The 16,335-nt window shown below is 38.6% G+C and overlaps 1 protein-coding gene across 1 annotated transcript in view; it reads right to left on the reverse strand.

Moving 5' to 3' along the window:
- Positions 1–14,139, reverse strand: part of LOC119784791 (kinesin-like protein KIF2A) — a 28,191-nt gene extending 14,052 nt beyond the window's left edge. The window contains exons 1-8 of the mRNA XM_038287030.1: positions 13,955–14,139; positions 12,347–12,441; positions 10,789–10,908; positions 5,664–5,718; positions 3,875–3,994; positions 1,863–1,963; positions 952–1,047; positions 721–775 (exon numbers count right to left, since the gene is read on the reverse strand). Coding sequence (XP_038142958.1) covers positions 721–775; positions 952–1,047; positions 1,863–1,963; positions 3,875–3,994; positions 5,664–5,718; positions 10,789–10,908; positions 12,347–12,441; positions 13,955–14,015 — 703 coding nt within the window. The 5' untranslated portion in view covers positions 14,016–14,139. The remainder of the gene's footprint in view (positions 1–720; positions 776–951; positions 1,048–1,862; positions 1,964–3,874; positions 3,995–5,663; positions 5,719–10,788; positions 10,909–12,346; positions 12,442–13,954) is intronic.
- Positions 14,140–16,335: the final 2,196 nt, after the last annotated feature.

The raw sequence follows: 16,335 nt of genomic DNA on the forward strand, positions 1-16,335 counted from the left end.
ATGCCTGTTGTTGCTAATAAGCAACAAACCGCTTGTATTACACTGCAAAAAATGTAAATAAAAGTTTTTCCTAAGGCACACTTGGCCATTGGAACAAGACAATGCAAATTTAAAATAAGAAAAAACAACTGCAGTCTCTTATTTCAAGTGCATAAAATGCGATTATCTTTTTTTAAGAGTTAAAAATGCTCATTCCATTGGCAGATCATCGCATTTTCCACCTCATATTAAGGGTAAATACACAGCACCACAGCAAAGCAGACAGGAGCCAGTGGTGTTGGTTCTTCAAAATAACTTTGAAATGCAAAACAGCATTTCATTATATTCAAATGAATTTTAAACTCCAAATATGATCAAAATAAGTGCACACATATATATATATATATATATATATATATATATATACAAATATATATATATATATATATATATATATATATATATATATATATATGCTTTAATTTTTTTTTCAGCAGGTATAGCTTTTATTTTGGTGTGGCTGTGTGCCATAATTAATATCCTGAAGCAATCTATGAATCTCAACACCTCACTCAAACAGTTTGGTCATATTTTGTGTAATGAGACCTTTACTTCCTCCTCCCTGGATCTAATGACGTCTCTCTTGTGTTATTGACAGTGGTCGGCTACAGAAAAAGACTTCAACTATCAACTACACACTTTTTTAGTGTGAGCACTGCTGGTGCTTTGAGTCCATCTTACCTTTTTTATTAAGTGGACGTGCACGAACGCACACACAGATTCTGTGCTCCTCAATCTGTAACAGAAAATGACACCAAGAATGAATCATTCGTATTGATATGACCGACACTCTGCTCTGCTCCAGTCATCTAATCCATCCACTCTATTCTTCTGTCGATCTGCATCATCTTCCCCAGATTAACCCTGAGGGTCTTCATCTACTAGGGAATGCTGTGGGAGGTTCTGACTCACAGCATCATTGGATGTTAGAGGTCTGTAATCCAGGCTGGCCCTGAAGTCTCTGATCATGCACATAATCTCATAGTTTGGTAGATTAACGTCAACCTCCTGTAGAGAGACAAAAAAGAAAACAGAACAATGAAATTTCATCTTTTATGTGTAATGAAATGATTATTAACTATGGATGAATAATATCTAGCCTCCAGATAATTCGCAACCCAGGACGTTAAGTCAACCCTGATTAGACTCCAACAAGGTGTCCTGTATTTGTATCAAGAAGACAGATTTTCTCTGTGCAGGCAAAGCCAAAACCAGGAAGGGATGTATTTACGCCTTATTCAGCATCTTAAACAGAGGCATCCAGCGGGATATGGAAAGTGCCAGTCTCTCCGGGATAAAGAGCCCAAACAAACCAACAAACCTCAGCTAGAAGCCTAGGATAGAAGGTGATGAAAACAAACGTATCAAACATCAAATCTTTGCTGAAGCTAGGGTAATTAGCCAAACGGTTAGCGGTCGCTACAAGGATGGGACTTTTCTGATGGTAAAAAACTGACTTTATGTTCTTTTAAAAAAAACGCTGGATTACTTTTTATCCATACACTCTTACTTACAAATAGAATATAAACAAATCTAAGATTGGATTTATAATGCAGCCTCAGCATTTCTTCTAAGGTAGGAAGTTGAAACTTTATTTTAAAAATTATAATTTATTATGCTGCTATATCTTTATTAATTTGTCTATTGTTAATACGCACAATGTGTAGATAAGTAGGTGGGAAAATCTGAAAAATATTGAAGTTTGAATTGGAAATAAAAAAAATCAGAGATTTTTTAGGCCATATCACCCAGCCATAGATGTATTATTTCCTCCAGATCTGAGTAATTCAAAAGTTGTTAAATGTGTGTTTTTTCATCCTCACCTGGGCCCTCTTCTCTCTAAGCTCTTGCTGCTGGAGACGCCTTTTCTCTCGCTGCTCCTGCAGCCTCTCCACCTCCTTCACACAGTTGGATTTCCTGCGTGCTGAAAGGTAAAAGATTACGCAGGTAATTCAGAAATATAACCATAATATGAGTCTGCAGTTTATTAGAGATTATGGAAAAATGTTTAGCCAAAAAAAAACAAACAAATTCTTTAATGATGTGCTCCAAAATGGTCACAACAAGTAATCTGGCATTAATTAATTAATACCAAAAACATATTTTTTGCGTGTTCTTGCTAAGATTTTTAGATTTCAGATTTATATTAGATTTCAGGATTATATTGCACTTATATTTAGTTATTTATTTTGTATACCTTGGTTTAAAAAAATGGTAGAGTATCATTGGTAAGAGTATTTTCCTCGGTATCTTGAGCAAGTTTTACATTTTAAACCCTAAAATTTACTATAAATAATTATAAGGTTGCCATGATCTTGGCACCATAGGCTGGGTTTTACTCCTCCTCCTCTCATCTGCTTTCCTCCTCCTAATTATCTCCGATTAGATCCACCTGTTTCTTCTGCTATTTATCCCATCGGTTCTCAGCCCATGGTGCCTGATTATTCGAGCTTACAGCGAGTCTAATTCTAGAGTTTCTCTGTATGTGTTTGTTCTGCCTGATCTTGACCCGTTTCTGAGCCCGGACTTTTGAGTTTTGACCTCCCCAGTTCTGCTCTGCCTGTATTTCCCTACTGATAATCCCTCCTGGATCCCTGGTTTCCCCTGTGTGCTCTGGCTGCTGCTGATCACTGCTCCTCTTTCCTCCTGGATCTCTGGTACCGGCTCAGTTTCAAGGTTCTGCTTCTCTGGACTTCACTCCTTCTTCTAAACACGGACTGAATCTTACCAGGTTAGTGACTTTCAAGCTCATTGCCGTTCCGTTTGTTTCAGAAGTCACTGATCTGAGTCTACATCCCTGCAGCGTATCCAGTGGACCCGCCCCAGCTGATGAGCGGCTGCATGCAGTTTTTTCAATAAACTCCTCTTAAACTATCGCCGTCTGAATTCTGGTTCCAATCCTCTGAGCCCTCTGACAAAGGTCAGTGTAGATGGGAAAATTAGGTGTAAACTTCCCCTCCAAAAAACTTCCTTTCTTCCTTCCTTGTGGAAATTATATATTTAACTTAATATATTTTCCAAAAATAATGTCAAAAACTTCTGATGTTGTAAATTTAAAAAAGATAAACTCTAATTTCCACAGTTTAAGTCAAAGGCTTCTAACATTTCAATTAGTGTTTTACAGTAGGATGTAAAATCAGAAATCTGTGGAAACAGTTTGCTTAGATTTTTAATCTTGGATATTTCTAATCCAAATAGCGGAAGTGTAATTGGTAGCCTAAATGCAGTCTTTATTGTTGTAGGAGAACGTCTAGACGTCAGAAGGTTTAGCATTTATTAAGAACTTTATACCGATACTCTAGAAAATATTGGATGTTTGAAAAATAGACAATACAACCAAATTTGATATTGGTAAAATACTTTTAGTAATATCAAAAACTCACCTTTTTCAGTCTCAACATGGAACAGAACCTTAGATGCTAGTTAAAATTAGTGTGCAAAGAAAAGCTAAATAAATAATCCAAATATAAGTGCAAATAATCCTGAAAACCAAAATTAATAGAAAAAATATTTTCCTCTCTTTATTTCAACAGGTATATAATTATTTAAAAGCCTAAAGTGCTGCATTTTAATGAGCTTCTTCTTTCCCCCACTGATAGTGATTAAAGCAGCTAGAGTAGAAGGAGAAACAAGCGCTGCAGTATGAAGCCACAGGCAGTGAAAGAGGCTTTGACTTGATGAAGCACAGCTGTCTGGGACTGGGAGCATGACATCATGACATTCTGACCGAGTCGCATCAGAAAACAACAGACAGGCTGGGCGCTTCTGCTGAGCACCACTCAGAATCGGCAAGGAACCGCGTAGCCTCCAACCCACCGAGCACCGGGTGTGTTACCGTTTTGCTGCTGCAGCAGAGACTCTTTTACAGCCTGCTGGGGAGTGATGGAGGGCGGAGGTGGTTCTGCAGCTTGGCTGTGCTGACTGGGACGGGCCCGGGTGGTTCCCACTGCTGCAGCTGTAGAGCAGAGAGCTTACTGTGATCATTGATTGTGAATGAGTTGGTTTGGCATTTATAAAACATAAAAAAAGCTTCTTATCAAACTTCTGCCCTTGTATTTAAAAGTAATCTGTATTTCATGTAATTTTCACACTAGTTGAGATTCAAAACAACAACTAATCATGTTTGCATGTCCACCACTTTACTCAATAGATGCTGTTTATTCATGCCTCTGCCGCCTAAAGAGCTTTTTCATTTCCGTCTAACATTAGAGCACAGAGCCTGTCATTTAGAAATGAATCATTTAATTTTAGTTGGATATATGAGCGGATCGGAGGACTGATCAACAGTGATGACTCATGTTGGAGCGATAAAATTAGAAATATTTAGATTATAGGAATATTTAGAATTTGTGTGCATTTTTCTTAAAAATGTTGTAATTTCTAGTAAGTAAGGTTAAAGATATAGTGGAGGATGTTAGTTTTCCAGGTGGATCATCAAAATATGTGGTCCTCCTAATTGTCAGTCATTCTGGTGATTTGTTTACGTAAGGACGTCCTATGTGCTCGTCCCCAATTTCGCTTCTGACATCTTCTTTTGGAAAGTAAGCTTGTTTAGTGATGCAAAGAGCAACTTTTAAAAAGGGGTGTGCACGAGGAGAAATGGGCTTGTGCACGCTCTCCCATGCGTACAATTGGCGTTCCCTCTCGGGAGCAGGTACAGGGTTGTGCATGTGCATTTTTTTTTTTAAGTGGAGAGGGCGGGTCTTTTCAAAAATTCATTAAAATCCTCCACTCTGGCCGTTTCTCAACTCACAAGAACGCGAGTACAGACTCGTTTCCTCGCCAAGTTTGCTCTCACTGGAGCTGCATTTCACCCCCTGTTATTAATAGTCTCTAAATAATAATAAATTCTGACTTTTTTCATTCAGTGGGGGAATAATAATTAACACAGTCAGATAAATGAAAATCAAATGAACATTTTGCCAAATGAAACAAAAAACTCTCCATCACAGCCAGCGGACCTTTGCACATGCGCATGCAGAGAGAGGGCTGCTGCAGACGGGCTAACGTTAGCCCTGGCTGTGGTTAGCCTCAGAGCTCCGCTGGTTGCAGCTGTGCTCTCAACTTCAGAAATCTTTTTTTTTTTTTTTTTCTATTAGGCTCTAAATCAGTAAATAGGCCATATAGTGATGCTTAAAAGTATAATGCTCTCCACAACAACCCAGCCCTCGTGATAAACGACCATACACTTTATTTAGTCGTGTAAAGTCGTGCACCCCTCCGGAGATTTCGGAAATGTAACGGTTGGAACGGCCGTTTCCCTACGAATTTAAATGATTTATAAGGAAAATCTGTTTATTCCACCAGTTTTTGAAATAAGTGGCATAATAAATGGATAAGGATTATTATTTCACATTCAGTCTATTGTAAAACAATATTTAGCCTGTAATGTTAATGGAAATATCTTAATACGGGGGATTATAAAAAAAAAGGCCACTTATCAATTAACCGTAGTTGATTAATAGGGTCAACTTTAGATTAATTAATTAATCCATAACTTGCATCTCTAATCAGAAGCTTTATGAAAGTATAGTTCACCAGGCAGAGTTCAGTAATGAAGGTGTGTCTACAACAATAATCAAAAATAGAAATCTATGGTAAGATGGTTAGCGGGTCAAACGAACCTCTGTTCTCCCGTGGAGCATTTTCAGGCTTAGGTATCGCTGTGATCCGTTTGGTCTAAAATTAAAATCAGAGCAAACAGTCAGCAAAGAAGCACAGATGGCGAACCGAACACACAGAGGTGAAGCTTTATGTCTGTCTTTGTAGAAATTAGGATATCAATATTATCTGTGTAGACCAGAGCATGTGAGTGGAGCAGAGCAGAAGAAATATGGTGGAGCGCAGAGCAGTTTCCTATGGAAGTAAATCTGTGTCGCAATTTAAATGTTGTATGTTTGTACTTAATGAACTTTTTTTTAGGTCAAAAATGTGTTCTGAATATATTTTAACACTGAAACAGTGTCATTATTTCTACACAGTTGAAATTTAATTTGTTATTTTCTCTTCAAGCTAAAAATTCACATTACTATTTCAAAGTGATTATATTTTCAATACTTACTTTTCAGTGTTAAAAAAATCTGCATATAAAAAAATTCAACCTTTCAAAATTCAAACTCAATATTTTCAGCCTCCTGAGATTCAACTGGCTCTATTTCACCGTCTTAAATTCGGCGTCTAAATTCAGTGTAAAAAGGGAAGGGTTACTTCAGGTCACAGACATTAGTAATGGATTGTGGCGTCCAACACCCAGCCAATCCTGTTACGTTTTCTCAGTCACGTGACGTGACGCTTGTGGCGCTCATACTGAAGGAAAACCTGCATGACGGAGCCGGTCATGCAAGCTAACGCTAACTCAACTACAGAAAAATTAAAGTAATAAACTCAAATTAAAATCCCAGCGACACAGATTTACTTCCATAGTTTTCAATTCAAAGGCCGGAGCGAGGATTTCGCTCCTCTCCAGTTTGCTCTGATGACCTCACAACGTCAATTAAAAATTTTGGATTATAAAATTTGTAAAATAACATTTATGTAATTCTAGTAAAATAAATGAATATTTAAATGGGAAACAGGTGGAAACATGGATGGAGTGAGGTGTTACGTTCACCGATGGGAAACAATAATATAACAGCCAGTTAAATAAGACAATACATATATATATTAGGGCTGCAACAACGAATCGATAAAATCGATAAAAATCGACTTTTAAAAGAGTTGGCAACGAATTTCATCATTGATTAGTTGTGTCGCGCGATTAATGCGTCATCCGCCGCCGTCGTCATCACATCCACTTGACTGAAACGGGGGAAGAAAATAGGGCAGCGCCGCAGGTGCAGTATTGCCAACTCAGCGACTTTGTCGCTATATTTAGCGACTTTTCAGACCCCTCCAGCGACTATTTTTCAAAAAAGCGACTAGCGACAAATCTGGCGACTTTTTACGGTGTCACTGCCGGCTTTTGGAGACTCTTACGTGAAAGCATGTATCGTTCCTCCAGCGGCAGCTGCTGCCGTGGGGCGCCTCCCCCATCCCAACCCCGTTCTCCCGCTCCCACAGGAGTCCCTCTCAGCGCTGCAGTCAGAGCCGCAGGATGTTTATCCTCAGCGTCCAGACTGCAAATGAAGCGCGCATGCGCCGGGATTGACAGCGCAAATTGATCACAATAATTAAAATAGCCTGCGCTTTGTAAAGCGAAAAAAGAACATGCAACTTTTGTAAAAACAAATGAACATGGCACGGAAGCACCGCTGTTATGATGCAGCACCTGAAAAGAAAACACGTTGGCGCCTTCGATGGCAGTGAAGAGAGCTGATCAGCAGGATGAGCGGCCATGTTTGTTTGGTTTTAAAGTGGGGAAACGTAACGTTAGTTTCTCAGGTAGCTCACCTGATGCTTTCCTTACCGTGTTAGTAGGTTACAGACAGTGATAAGGTTGGCTTCTTATTTTACTTTTAATTTCATTTGAATTAACTTAAGCAGCGTTTATATTTTCTTTATAAATAAATTAACTTGCAAATTATGAGGGCAAGGCTTTTAAAGTTTAAATCTTCTGGCAAAGATAAAGTAAAGAAGATCCTGCAATTTCTGGAAGTAAAGCAGAATAAAATCCAGCAAGATCAGTAATATGTCAATTAATTATATGCCACATTCCCATGTAAATATCTGTTTCTCATTTTTATTCCAAATACAATTTATAATTTGAACCACAGGGCTATTTTTATCTCTATGGTTCAGTATTTCCTCAAGTAGCAACTTTAACTGCTATACTTTCCTGTCTTAAAAGGCAGAACTCTTCTAGTCTAAAAAAAATGAATTTGTTGAAATGGGGGGACCTATTGTTTGAACCCCTTAGGGGCTTTTAAAAACAAAAATGTCTTTTTTTGCGCTATGAAACAAAGTACCCTATATTTTGTGGATGTACAGCTACATTTCTCATGTAAGTTTGCGTAGTTTTAACACAAACATTTATTTTTCATATTGCACCAGTACAGTTAATGAGCAACCTGTACTTGTGTGCTTGTTTGTTCTGTCTAAAATGTTTATTTTGAAATAAAGAGGTTAATATAAAAAATATTTTTTGTCCGATTCATCGATTAATCAAAAAAATAATCGGCCGATTCATTGATTTTTAAAATAATCGTTAGTTGCAGCCCTAGAGCGAACATCCTCCTGAGCGGGGAGCGGGAATTGGGTGGCGCCAGGGACGTGGCTAGACCTATTTTAGGGTGGCTGAAGTCATCCCTTCGTTGGTATTAGCCACCCCATAATTATTTTGCGATTTTTATTGTTATTTTTTTATTTATTGATTTTTTTTCCATATAACCCCAAACAATTGCAGTAAAGCACTGAAAACGAGCCACCAAGAAGGCAAGTTAATCTGAAGATAAGTTCCTGTTAGTTTATTTACAAACACAATTATTTATACAATTATTAATATCGTTAGGATATTCATTTCCTTCATTGGCTCCGCGTCCAGCGTCACGTCACGTGGTACACGGCCATCAACTGGACCATAGCAGCTGTGCAGTGCAGCAACAGCGCGCCCTTTGAATCTCCACACAGTCATCGAGCTTGATTAGGAAAGTTATGGTTGCGTGCAGATACATACGGTGAGTTTGCCATTTGATGTCAGCGGTTTACATTTTCTTCACTTTACCTGGAGTGAGGAAAGAGACAATATAGGCCTAATAGCTTGTCTGATTCAGTAGGAATTACGTTACCATGGTGAACAAAGTCAGTGGTGTGGGAAAACACGATGTTGTTGTAGCCTACTAGCATCATTATAATAGTTTTGTCACAGGAGCAGTGATGGGCAGTAGCGCCGCTACATGTAGCGAAGCTATTAGTTTAACTACATTTTCAAGTAGCTTGACCGTAGCGTCGCTGCTTTATTTATCAAGTAACTTTCCTGTAGCGACGTTATTGTTTTGATCAAGTAGCGACGTAGCGTCCACAAACGCTACAAAATCCAGGGCAAAACTAAGAAATGAAACCAGGTTTTCTATTTCTAAACAACAATCAGCCACAAAACTACTGTAAATAGCAGTTTCAGCTGACGCTTTATAAGTGGCGTAGTAGCACAGGCACACTCCGTAGGGTTAAACAAGCGCACCTTTTCCGAGGCTGTCGTTCTATTGGCTGGAAAGGTTGCTAGGCAACGATCCAACTGCAGTCTGAGAGAGCAAAACAAATCCGCAAGCAGAGCGTAACTGAGACCCGTGCAGAGCGGAGATGGAGGCAAGCGAGAGGAAAAAATATCTGTGATAATATAGAAAATATCTGTTTAAATCTGAGAGAAGAAACAAAGATTTTTGAGAGAAGAGAAAATATTTGAGAGAGAGCGCATGTTTTGAGTGTGAGCATTATAAGTTTTGAGTGCAAGAAGATGAAATTCTTTTCTCTAATTGAAGTTATGTGCTCTTGCATTATGGCAGGATAATTCTCCCATATCTATGTGCCACCAGTCTGATAGGGCGACACTGTGTGATATGGTAGTGCTTCCTTGGGTTGACTATAGTTCTAAGTTGTACGTTTCATATACTGTTGATTTTGTGTTTTCATTAATACATTGTACTTAAAAATACTTCCTTTATTTGCATTAAAACTTTGTCAGACTGATGTGAAAAAGTCTCAAGGATATCCTTCTTTGCAATGATGCTATTGCCTATTGCCTACTGTCCATTTATGCAACTTGTATTTTGTGGTTAAACTTTAGATTAAGCAGAAATCTATCAAAGATAATGCTGCATTTATTGTTAAGTTCCTCACATATATGTGTTTCTCTCTGTGCCAGGTGTAGAGAAAGACATGCCAAAGTCCAGGTCACACACACACACCAAGCACACACACAGAAACAGGGTTATTGCAAAGCAGACAGGGGTTCCTGACAGGTTGTGGGTGCAGGGGAGATGGGGAAAGATGAATGGCCAGGTTAAGGGTTTATGAAGATGTTGGGAGTCTGTTGGTTAGACAACTGTCTTCTGTAGAAGGTTTCCATTATGATGAGTGGCGAACCACTTGCCTTCTTCCATTTATGCAGTAATGCATGGCACCTACCATTTACTCTTTGTAATTTAGCACATTTTAACTGGTGTAGTTTAGTTGGTGAAGTAGCATTAGTGAGGGAAGTGTTTCCCAGGTATGTTGCTCTTAAAATAATGAATTTATAGACAGCGCCTTAGAAAGTGCACTGAAAAAATTTCGGCGCGCGCTGCGCGCGCGCAATATCTTACCTAGGGGCTAAGCCACCCATGTCTCTCAAACCTAGTGACGGCCCTGGGTGGCGCTCCCCTCCGTTCACATGCTCTGGCGTAGACTGAGCCATAGGCAGGGAGTAGATTTCTTTACTTCTAATAGAGAATAATAATAGTTATAGCAGGATGATGTTTAGAAGCTCCAAATATTTTTTTCTACATATCTAACACTGGAAAAAATCTAAATCTAGATAAGTAATTCTTTTCTTCAAATAAGTGCATTTGTTCTTGGATTGAGGAGGTAAAAGAGACATCTTGCCAAAGGAACGAGACAATTTACATTTAAAATAAGAAAAAACAACTATATTGTCTTATTTCAAGTACATATTATCTAATTATCTTATCTTAAAGTAGAAATACTAATTCCAGTGGCTCATTAACCTACTGAAACTAAGGGTAAATACACTTCATCTAAGAAATGTTTAAATATTTCCAGATAGATTTTTTCAGTGCATTAAATCAGGTTGTTGGCAGCTAGTGAGGAAGAGCAGACCTTGGGAACTTTGCTGGTTTTGGTGACGCTGGACGGAGGAACAGGAGCTTCGGGACTCTGAGGTATTTCTTCATCAGGAGCAACATCTGGATTCAAAGCAAAGATGCTCTCCAGGTCGATCTGAGGGGGGAAAATAAAACACCCATGGGTCTAAGTAAAACTAGAAAGGTACAAAAACATCCATGGGAGCGTTTAAAGGCAGTCGAAGAGTTACCGATTGGTGCACAGAGCACCAGTCTTTTCTCCTCATTGGTGGATCTGCGGGATAGTCTCACTTTGTGGCAAAGGCTGATGGGATTAGGAGCAGCTCTGCAGGTGACCCAGGGCATAGATGATAAACTGTGGCAAATTATCTAAACATTGCGTTCACTTTTGAATATCTTTCTTTTTCCAGACCTAATGCTTCCTTATTTCCAAAGCTGCTCCTTTCGATTTATTTTACTTTTTTAGGCTCATTAAAGGAAATGTCAGCCTAATTTTCTATGTACGATAATTTTCTTGATTTTATCTGGAAAAGAAAAACTTTGCAGAAGCTTCTTCATAAAATAAATATATTTGCCCTTAATTTTTGCAGAAAAATAAGGTGATCTGCAAGTTTGGATAGGATTTATTTCACATGAAAATATTCTGTATCTGCATAATATCAGGGCAACTTGCTGTACGTGCATTTATTCTGAAATTGAGGAGGTAAGTGAGACACTTTGCCAATGGAACAGGACAAATTACATTTAAAATAAGAAAAAAACAATTGCATTGTCTAATCTCAAGTGCATGTTATATAATTATCTTATTTTAAGAGTAATAATATTCATTCCATTGGCAAATTATCTTATTTACCTCCTCAAATTAAGGGTAAATACATTTAATTTTTGCTCATTTTTAGATTGTATTTGCAGTGTGTGACTGGCTGGATGTTCTCTCTTCATCCTCTGACATGGAAGCTGGCTCTGAGCTCGTCTGCCTGGTTGTGTGTTTCCTGGAAGGGCGAGCTGGTTGACAGTTGCCTTTTGCATCTATGCTTCTTTTTGTATCTCTGCTTCTGTCTCCTTGAACCCCAGCCGGCCTCGGCAGATGTTCCGCTCACACTGAGCCTGGTTCTGCTGGAGGTTTCTTCTTGTTAAAAGGGAGTTTTCCTCTCCACTGTCGCTACAAGCATGCTTAGTGTGAGGGATTGCCTTTGAGTCAATGAGTCGATGCAATCAACTGGTTTTCCTTAGATAGAAAACTTTGAATCAATCTGACTGGATGATCTGGTGAACTGCAAAGTGCCTTGAGATGACATGTGTTGTGAATTGGCGCTATAGAAATAAACTGAATTTAATTAAATTTCACATTAGAGGCTTTTGTCATTCCTGCTTTGTGATCATTCAAAGTTATAACAAACACACAGTTTAAGGGGTGGATGGGTAGATATACATTTTCAAGTGAAATTGAGAGGAAATCACCCAGCAGATCTTATAGGACAGTAACTTAACCGCAGAAGAGAAGGTCAGGGGATTCACTTGTAGATGAAAATGAATGGAAACCTTCAGAGTCAGATAGTGAGGATTAACTTTACCTCCTTCCCTTTAGTGTCCCCGTTCTCGATCCACTCCACCGTCACACTCTCGTTGTCTTCATGCAGGGATGTGACCATAGCCTGGTGTATTCGGCCTGCAGGGAGGATGCAAACACAGGTGAAACCCGCTCTGACATGCTCTGCTCATTACAGAACCAGTCACCATTTTACCAGCAATGATGATCATCTTTATAGGACAAGTTCCTCTTTTTGATCACTTGCATATCCCTTACAAAGGGTGTCCCTCAGTGAGGTCTAAAAGCACAAGATCTATATCCAGCCATTCAGAAAAGATGCTGCTACATGGCTGGAGATCTTATTTTGGCATTTGACCAATTAGCTAAGCCCTTATATGATATATTACCTACTGCACTCAAAAAACTATCTAGAAATTATAAAAAATTACTAACTTAAGTGTATTTCTACTCAATTTGAGCAGGTAAATAAGATTATTTGCAAATAGAATGAGTAGTTTTGCTCTTAAAGTAAGAAAATTTGATAATATGCACTTGAAATAAGTAAATGTAATTGTTTTTTATCTTATTTTAAATATAAATTGTCTTGTTCTACTGGCAAAGCGTCTCACTTATCGCCTAAATTCAACTTATTTTAAAGAAAAAAAATGATCTATTTAGATTTAGATTTTTTTGCAATGTGTAAATTAAGTGGAAAAAATGGTATAAAGCTAATTGAAAAGTTCAAAAGTAAAGTTCAAACGTTAATAAACCAAATTAACAATTCTATGTTGCCAATTCTAAGTGCCAGTATCAGTATTAATGTCTCTAAGGTTATGTTGTACCAAATAAAACTTGTTTCTTTCACTCTTTCACTCACTTTGTTCTTGATATATTTGGGCAAGTTGGCGTTTCTTGTTATAACACTGACATTAAAATCAAGAACATCCATATATGTTGCATGTTACCAAGGTAATAAGGTCTCTTCCTGGATTCCAACGGCAGTATTGGGTGGAAATGTTTCACTATAAAGCATTAATAATCACCATATAGCCAATGGGTGTGGTTAGTGTGACCATTTCTCTGCTTCTCAAACTAATCAGCTGCCCTAAAGTAGGATGACTGGCCTTTACTGATGCATCATAGGGAGGAGAAACAGTCCCAGCAGGGAACAGCTGTCCTTCTCCATACAAGCACCATGTTGGGGAGGAATAATGAAGTGAAAGGGGAGAGGCCCATGCAGCCATCCTCCAGCCCCCAGATCCAGGCCTCTGTCTGCTGCAGAGCAGGGCGCTGCATGCAGCCCTTCCAGCTCCGGATGAGGCTTTCTACCATGATCCGGAGGAAGGAGGGCTGGTTCATCACGGCCACAGCCGGACAGGTGGACGGACCCGCCCGCCTGGCTGCCCGCCTGCTGACCCACGGCCTACCGGCTTCACTGCAGGCGGCGGTACGGAGAGCAGGACTGGAACAGCTGGGTTTCTTTTGCACATCGCGGAGCCTCTCAGCGCTACAACATAAAGACTTATTGGGGATGTGGATGTGACAGCTGGTTAGCTAGCAAAGGAGCCGTTGCTGCCGCACGCGCCACTCCTTCTCTGTGTGTGTGTGTGTGTTTGGGCGCGCGCGTGTCTGTGGTGGGCCAGCCACGTACCGTCGCTTCGCTTTATCTCCACGTAAATGCCCACGAAAATCTTCCCGAAAATCGCCGCCATTGCTCCCCGTCTCGTCTTCGCCTCGTCCTTCGGTCCAGGATGATCGCCGCTGCGGACGCTGAGGTCACTGGCGGCCGGTTAAAGGAGAGGAGAGGAGAGCGGCTGCTGCGCATGCGCGCATCTTCCGCTTCAGTCCTCAGCATCTTCTGCTGACACTGAGCAATTAGATGCGTTTTCTATATAAATGTTTTACATGTCGATTCCGCCACTTTGTAATAGCAATATCTCATAATTATGAATTAACTATCATAATAATTAATTGTGATATAATACTAATAGTATAACAAAATATAATTTGTTGTATTAATGTCATGTTTTCCAATAAGCTTATTTTAGTTTCCTTTGGTTTGTTCCACATGCTAGAAACTGATTATCTAATATATTTAACACAAAGCAATTGTGATGTTAAAAAGTAAAAAAGTATGATTACTTTACCTATATTTACAAGCACTATACTATACATTACAAGCACAACACTACTTCTCAGTCCCCCGAATGGCCCCATACTCGCAACAACTGTATCCTAATTGCATCTTATTATACATTGATGGCTAACTCATACTTATGAGGCAGTATCGAAATTTGAACGTTGAACCAATCAGACTGTATGTTCTAGTTGAATTGTCTCTGTAAAGTGCCTTGAGATGACATGACTTATGAATTGATGTTATATAAAAAAATACATTTATATATTTATATATATATATATATATATATATATATATGAACCCCAGTCAGATGGCCGCTCACACTGAGCCTGGTTCTGCTGGAGGTTTCTTCCTGTTAAAAGGGAGTTTTTCCTCTCCACTGTCGCTACAAGCATGCTTAGTATGAGGGATTGCCTTCAAGTCGATGAGTCGATGCAATCAACTGGTTTTCCTTAAATACAAAACTGAATCAATTTGACTGTATGATGTGGTGAATTGTGCCTTGAGATGACATGTGTTGTGAATTGGCGCTATACAAATAAAATGAATTTAATTTAATGTCTTTTTTTTTTAAAGAAGCAAACAATATAAAGTGTAATCAAAAAAGTAACGGTTGGGACAAGCTTGGCTGATGGATCCATGAACTGGAAAACATTGACTAAAACAAAAAACTGTTATCAGTTCGCTACCTTAAAGGTATAGTGGAGGATTTTTGCAAATTTTTTAAAAGATCCGCCCTCTCTACTAAAACATAAAAAAGAAGCACATGCACAACAAACACCCATGAAATCGTGCGAGAGCGTGCACAAGCCCATTTCTCCTCGTGCACGCTCTGTTTAAAAGTTGCTGTTTGCATTGCTCCAAAAGAAGATTTGACGAGCAAATAGGACGGACTTACTTAAACATATCAACAGAATGATGGACAATTTGGAGTACCACTAATTTTGATGATCCACCTGGAAAAAGAACATCTGCACTATACCTTTAAGCTATACAATGCAGCAGGATAAATATGTAAAACACAATTCAAAGTACATTTAAATAAATAAAAGCTTTTAAATGGCCTAGTCAACATCTGTAATCTAATTTAATTAAGATACTCTGGCATATATAGGGTTATTAAAACCCTTCTGATTTTTTTATTGTTTTGTTTTTCTTATTTATTCAGGTTATGATTGACCGATACATATTTTTTAAATATCAGTCATGTTATTTTATTTTTGCTTTACCTATAATGCAGGGGTAGTGTTTTGTGAAACATTATGCATAGTGGGGGCTTACCAGTACTTATGGGGATATTCAACTTTTCCCCATATGGTAAAGTCCTCTTCTTTGGATTGGGTGCAGGACTAGGACTAAGATGTGAATTTATGTCAGGTTAGGGTTAGTTATATTGGTATGGGTAAGGACCTGAATTTGGTATGGTAAAATAAATATAAGTCAATGAAATGTCAGGCAAACAAACATGTCTGGGATGAGATCAATATGTATCTTCCTTTTAAAAATTAAAAATTCTTCATAAAAATGTTTAATTTTGTTCACAAGTGCCCTGTAAGGCAAAAAAAAGGACACATCTGCAGAGATAATAATTGCCTTGTTTATGTCCAACATTTCTGTTGCAGTGAAAAATGACTATTGTTAAGCCTTTTAGGTGATATTTATTTGTTCTCTTTAAACGGCAAAGCATCTAATCATCTTTGGTATGTTAACGCTCTTATCAAATGATACACATCATAAAGCTGTAATATTCTCAATGCTGAAATAATTTGTGACCTTAAGATTTTGATGTAAGTCCACCAGTGACCACACGATGGCAGCAGAGGCCGTGAAGAGGACAAGCAGCATTTTCATCTATCAAATGGATTCTGCTTTGTCTGTGTGCTAAATTGGAT

The sequence above is a fragment of the Cyprinodon tularosa genome, unplaced genomic scaffold (assembly GCF_016077235.1).
Source record: "Cyprinodon tularosa strain WSP-4 unplaced genomic scaffold, ASM1607723v1 ctg233, whole genome shotgun sequence".
Taxonomy (NCBI): Eukaryota; Metazoa; Chordata; class Actinopteri; order Cyprinodontiformes; family Cyprinodontidae; genus Cyprinodon; species Cyprinodon tularosa.